The sequence below is a fragment of the Mustelus asterias genome, chromosome 11 (genome assembly GCF_964213995.1).
Source record: "Mustelus asterias chromosome 11, sMusAst1.hap1.1, whole genome shotgun sequence".
Taxonomy (NCBI): Eukaryota; Metazoa; Chordata; class Chondrichthyes; order Carcharhiniformes; family Triakidae; genus Mustelus; species Mustelus asterias.
Genome location: NC_135811.1, coordinates 21,018,778 through 21,024,809, shown reverse-complemented (window position 1 = coordinate 21,024,809; position 6,032 = coordinate 21,018,778). Strand labels below are relative to the sequence as shown.

Below are 6,032 nucleotides of genomic sequence, written 5' to 3'. Positions count from 1 at the left end.
CTAAAGCCCTGGCATAATCCCACTCAACCATTACCACCAAGCCAGGGGATCAACCCTTGCTTTACCATTGCTGAAACCCCACTATCAATATCCTGGGGGTTACCATTGGCCAGAAGCTGAACTGGACTAGACATAGAAATACTGTTGCTGCAAGAGTAGGTCAGAGGCTAGGAATCCTGCGGAGAGTAACTGGCTTCCTGACTCCCAAAGACTGTCCACCATCTACAAGGCACAAGTCAGGGGTGTGATGGCATATTCTCAACTTGCCTAGATGGGTGCAGCTCCAACAACACTCAAGAAGTTTGACACCATCCAGAACAAAGCAGACCGTTTGATTGGCGCCACAATATTCATTACCCCCATCAGTGACTCACAGTGGCAGCAGTGTCTACCATCAAGAAGATACCTTGCAGGTCTTCTTAGGCAGCACCTTCCAAATCCAAAACCACTGCCATCGAGATGGACAAGGGCAACTGAAACATGGGAACACCACCAAGCCACTCACCATCCTGACACGGATATATATTGTCATTTCTTCACTGCTGCTTGGTCAAAATCCTAGAACACCCTCCCTAACGGCACTGTGGGTGTACCTACACCACATGGACTGCAGCGGTTCAAGAAGGCAGCTCACCACCACCTTCTCAAGGGCAATTAGAAATGGGCAATAAATGCTGGTCTAGCTAACGATGCCCACACCCCATGAATGAATTTTTAAAAATTAGTATGGATATCCTCTGATTTTCTTCCTCCTGAATTTGTCAGCTCACGGTGATGTGTGTTGCATTTCAGCATTCTGAAGGATCCAGTGTAACACGTGGCATACATACATGCTCATTGGGGCAGCACTGCTGCCTCACAGCACCAGGGACCTGGATTCAATTCTGGCCTCGGAAGACTGTCTGTGTGAAGTTTGCACATTCTGCCCGTGTCTATGTGGGTTTCCTCCGGTGCTCCGGTTTCCTCCCACAGTCCAAAGATGTGAGGGTGAGGTTGATTGACCATGCTAAATTGCCTCTAGTGTCAGGGGGATTAGCAGGGTAAATATGTTACAGGAATAGGGCCTGGGTAGTTAGCACTGCTGTCCCTGGTGCTGAGAGGCAACAGTGCTAACCTTGTGGTCGGTGCAGACTTGATGGGCCGACTAGCCTATGATAGAATCATAGAATCCCTACACTGCAGAAGGAGGCCATTTGGCCCAATGAGACTGCACCAATCACAATCCCACCCAGGCCACATCCCCATAACCCCATGCATTTACCCTAGCTGGTCTCCTTGACACTTAGGGGCAATTTAGCATGGCCAATCACCTAACCTGCACATCTTTGGACTGTGGGAGGAAACCAGATCACCTGGAGGAAACTCACGCGGACACGGGGAGAATGTGCAAACTCCACACAGACAGTGACCCGAGGCCAGGGATTGAACCCAAGTCCCTGGCACTGTGAGGCAGCAGTGCTAACCACTGTGCCACCGTGCTGCCTCCGTGCTGGATTCTATGACTTCGTTCCATACCAGGAGCACGCCATGCCAAATTGTTCAGGGTCCCCAATGTTATCCAGGACACATGCCTGAAACCAGCATTGGACCCTTCTCTGTACAGCAGTTCAACAACTTTGATGATCATTCTTCATGGTGAATTTTTCAGTGCATTGTGCAGTTTCACTTGAAGCTGGTGTATTTGGTCACCACCTTTCTCCCCTCTGACATGATGTGCTTGGCCAGTTCCCCGGGCAGCAGCAGGCGCACGGCGGTCCGTATCTCCCAGGAGCTGATGGTTTGCCATCTGTTGTAATGGACTAGGCAGGAAGCCCCGTCTGCGATGTGCCCGAAGATGTTATTGACGAATGAGTTCATGATGCTCATGGCCTTGGAGGGGATGCTGGTGTCAGGATGAACTTTTTTCATCACCTTGTAGATGTAGATGGAGTAACTCTCCTTCCTGGACCTCCTCCTCTTCTTGCCGTTCTTCATTGGTGGCTTCTTCTGGGCTTTCTTGGTGCCCTTCTTGGAAGCTTGTACTTTATTTTCTTCAGGCATGCTGCATGCAGACTGCAGACACAGAATAGGTGGTGCTTGCCAAATAATCAGATTGATTGAATTCAATATTGTAACTTGCCATAGTGGGATTTGAATTGAAAATCTCTGGGTTGCAAGTCCTATGCCATAACCATTACACTGCCAGGCAGCAGAACAACTCAATGTGCATTACACCCTGGACCATGTTATGAATTGAAAAAGAGTGAAAGTTTACTGAGCAGATATGAAGCTATTATCTCAGGAGCCTTTGAGGAATGGCTGAACGCGAAAATAAAAATGAAAATAATCTTGAAACTTTCTGTGATTTTGTATTGATGTGGATTCGAAGGTCCTTAAGAACATCTCCAAAAATTGCTGTAGAATTCAAATTAAATAAATCGGAACAATGGACATTGATCATGTAAAGCATTGTGTTCTTCATAATGGAATACAGTTTCCAGTCTAGAATAACCTTTCAAATGATTCATTTCTACATTAATCAGATGCTGGAGTGTTATTTGATATTTTTTACTGATCATTAACTGATACATAAGGAATGAAAGTATTCTGAATTGCAATTATGTTCACTCCCAAAATTAATCAGTATATGGGAGGTTGTCTCTTAAAACCATTGACATTTGAAAGTTTTTACACACATTAAGTTAAAATACTGTTCCTCGTATTTGCAGTTACATGCCATATTTTTATTCTGAGCTTGGATTACAATGCTGCAATCATTGTTTTAGCTTGTAAAGGGAATTTTATGTTATATCTTTTTATGCTGCATCGAATATGGGTGTGATTAATGCTCCATGTTCCTTTGTTTATTTATTCGTGTCACAAGTAGGCTTACATTAACACTGCAATGACGTTACGGTGAAAATCCCCTAGTCTCCACACTCCAGCGCCTGTTCGGGTACACTGAAGGTCTGAATGGGAATGGAGGGATACAAACGATTGGTCTAGTTGGACCAAGGAGCGGCACAGGCTTGGTGGGACGAAGGGCCTGTTTCCTGTGCTGTACTGTTCTTTGTTCTTTGTTCTTTGTCAATGTAGCATAGCCAATGCACCTAACCAGCGCGTCTTTCGCACTGTCGGAGGAAACCAGAGCTCTCGGAAGAAACCCATGCAGACAAGGGGAGAACGTGCAGATTCTGCACAGACAAGGCGGGAATCGAACCCAGGTCCCTGGAGCTGTGAAGCAGCAGTGCTAACCACTGTGCTATCGTGCCGCCCATGAGAATGGGCAGCACGTGGTCACATGAGAATGTGATGATGCAGCTACAAAAGAGGTCACATGGTGGGAGTGCGGGAGTTTTCCCGGAAGTGAGGGCAGAGCACAAGTATGGTATGTAGCTATTGAGCTCAACAATAAACTAGTTTTGTTGGAAGTCCTTGATGTCAGTAATTTAAAGAACACATAATGTTCTACATGGTGTCAGAAGTTGGCAATATGGCACAAGGACTTGACTGCATTGGCCCATTCGTCTTTGATGAAAATATTGTGGATATTTGGGAAAAGCTCCAGATGGAGTGGCCTATTTACTGCAGTGCTGCATTCTCTGACAAGTCAAAAAGGTACAGACTTATACCCTGTTAAACCTCGCGGGCCCCAAGGTCATCAAAAAATTCAAGTTGTTTGTTTTCCAGAAGAGGAGAAGAAAGAAGATCCTGAAATAATCTTGAAACAGTTTGAGAACCTCTGTCTTCCAATAAAAGACGTAATCATTGATAGACATGGATTCAATGAACCAAAAAGCAGATGGGTGAATACAATCTTACACAACCACCCTAAAAATATTGGCAAAGAAATGTGCATTCTGAACTCTCACTGAAGACCTAATCAGGGATCGAGTAGTTTTTGGAATATGTAGCAATTTAGTCTACAAGCCAACAGCCTTGAGAAAATAACTTAAGGGCCAGGATTTTACCACCTCGCTGGTCCTGAAACCGTAATATCCCACCCGAGGTCAACAGACGTTTCCATATTCCGCCCCTCGCCCGCTCCGATTCCCGTGGCGGCGGGGTGGTAAAATTCCGGCCAATGTTACAAGGAGCCATCAACAAGTGTATGTTAAACAATTAGAGAAACAAAGCAGAGATTTTAATTGGGAAATTGAGGTATTCGCAGTACCAACTGCAGTGGCCAGCATCCACTGAACAGTGTTGTTCAGCATATGGGAAAAAGATGCAACAAATGTGAGAAATGGAACCACTTTGCTCGTCGTTGCAGATCCAAATCACAGCAACCATCAGCAACATAGCAGCAGCTCGATACTCCAGGGGTAGGGGAGTCAGGAAGGTGAATCAACCAAAGCAGTGAAGCTACCCAGCCTCCAGTAATGCTCTATTGTGGCAGTGTTGACAACGTTACAGGAAAGGGTGAGATCTTCACCACCCTCAACATAATTAGCAGTAACGCAAGTTTTAAAGTCAAGACTGACAACAGGAGCAAATGATAATGTACTATCCAGCCAAAGATTAAGGGAAATAGATCCATATGCAGCACCCCTGATCCCAGCACCCAGACGTACCGTGTGGCTTGTGGCAGACAGATAATCCACACCAAATGTGTAGCAGCCCTCCACTGCACACAGGGAAATTTAACATTTCATACAGTTGACTAGAATGTAAAGCCAATAATAGGGTTTTGGGATAACATTATATTGGGGCTCATTCAACTTGGTCCAGAAGTGCATGCTCTACAACTCCAAACCCCAGAGATGACAACGTGTAGAAACCTCTTCATCTGCGACATCATTTGTAATCTATCAGTTGCATGCCACATGAGACTAGATGATTCACTACCATCAAGTCTGCAATCCGAGAAGAGTACCATGAAGCAGAAAGCAGTTAATGAGCTGCATCGGATGATAACACTAGGTGTCATAAACCCTATAGATGAGGCCACAGAATAGGGTTTGTCAATGGTGGTCTCAGTACTAAGAAAGATTGTATGGTCAGGATACGCATTGACCGAGTGCACTTGAGCAAAGCACTGCTCAGATCACATTACCCAAGAAGACAGTGGAATATGTGATTGCAGACATGCCAAATGTCAAGCTGTTCAGAATTCTCAATGTGAAACAGGTTTTGGGCAGACCCCATTAGATGAGGAATCTTCGAAACTAACCATATTCGTGTCCCGTTAAGTAGACATCAGTTTCTTTGTTTGCCCTATAGGGTCTCTTTGGGCAGTTAAGTTTTCCAGCGGTGCTTGGAGCAACTCTTTGTAGGCCAACCTTGTGAGATCATTGTTGATGACATCCATGTTTGGGATTGTACTATGCAAGAATGTGATGCTCGTTTTTCTCTTGTCCTTGGCAGAATCAGAACCATCCAATAAAGTTTAACCCAGTGAAATGCAGATTTGGGGAACAACCAGCTTGCTTATGTGGGCCATCTACTCACAGCCATTGAATCACAATCTCTTAGAGGTTTACAGCATAAAAAGAGGCCCTTTGGCACCGGCCATCAAGCCCTATCTATTCTAATCCCATTTTCCAGCACTTGATCTGTAGCTTTCTATGCTATGACATTTCAATTGCTCATCTAAATGCTTCTTAAATGTGGTGAGGGTTCCTGCCTCTACCATCCTTTCAGGCAGTGAGCTCCAGATTCCCACCACCATTCGCTGAAAAGGTTTGTCCTCAAACCCCCTCTAAATTTCCTGCTCCTTATCTTAGATCTATACCACCTGGTTATTGATCCCTCTGCTAAGGGGAAAAGTTTCTTTCCATCCACCCTATCTATGTCCCTCATAATTTTGTACACCTCAATCAGATCCATCCTCGGCTTTCTCTGCTCTAAGGAGAACAACCCCAGCCAATCTTCATAGTTGAAACACTCCAGCCCAGGCACCATCCTGGTGACTTTCCTCTGCACCCTTTCTAGTACAATCATGTCCTTCCTGTAGTGTAGGACCAGAATTGCACACAGTTCTCTAGCTGTGGCCCAACAATACAATTCCATCATAACCTCCCTATTCTTATATTCTATGCCTTGGCTAATAA

General features: G+C 45.1%; 1 protein-coding gene across 1 annotated transcript; it reads right to left on the bottom strand.

Moving 5' to 3' along the window:
- Positions 1-1,662: 1,662 nt before the first annotated feature.
- Positions 1,663-2,040, bottom strand: LOC144500878 (histone H2B 1.2-like). Its single transcript, XM_078224352.1, has one exon. The coding sequence runs from the start codon at positions 2,038-2,040 to the stop codon at positions 1,663-1,665; it is 378 nt and encodes a 125-aa protein (XP_078080478.1).
- Positions 2,041-6,032: the final 3,992 nt, after the last annotated feature.

Bases quoted from the DNA above. Each gene is read 5' to 3' on its own strand.
- LOC144500878 (XM_078224352.1), bottom strand. From the start codon at position 2,040: ATGCCTGAAGAAAATAAAGTACAAGCTTCCAAGAAGGGCACCAAGAAA.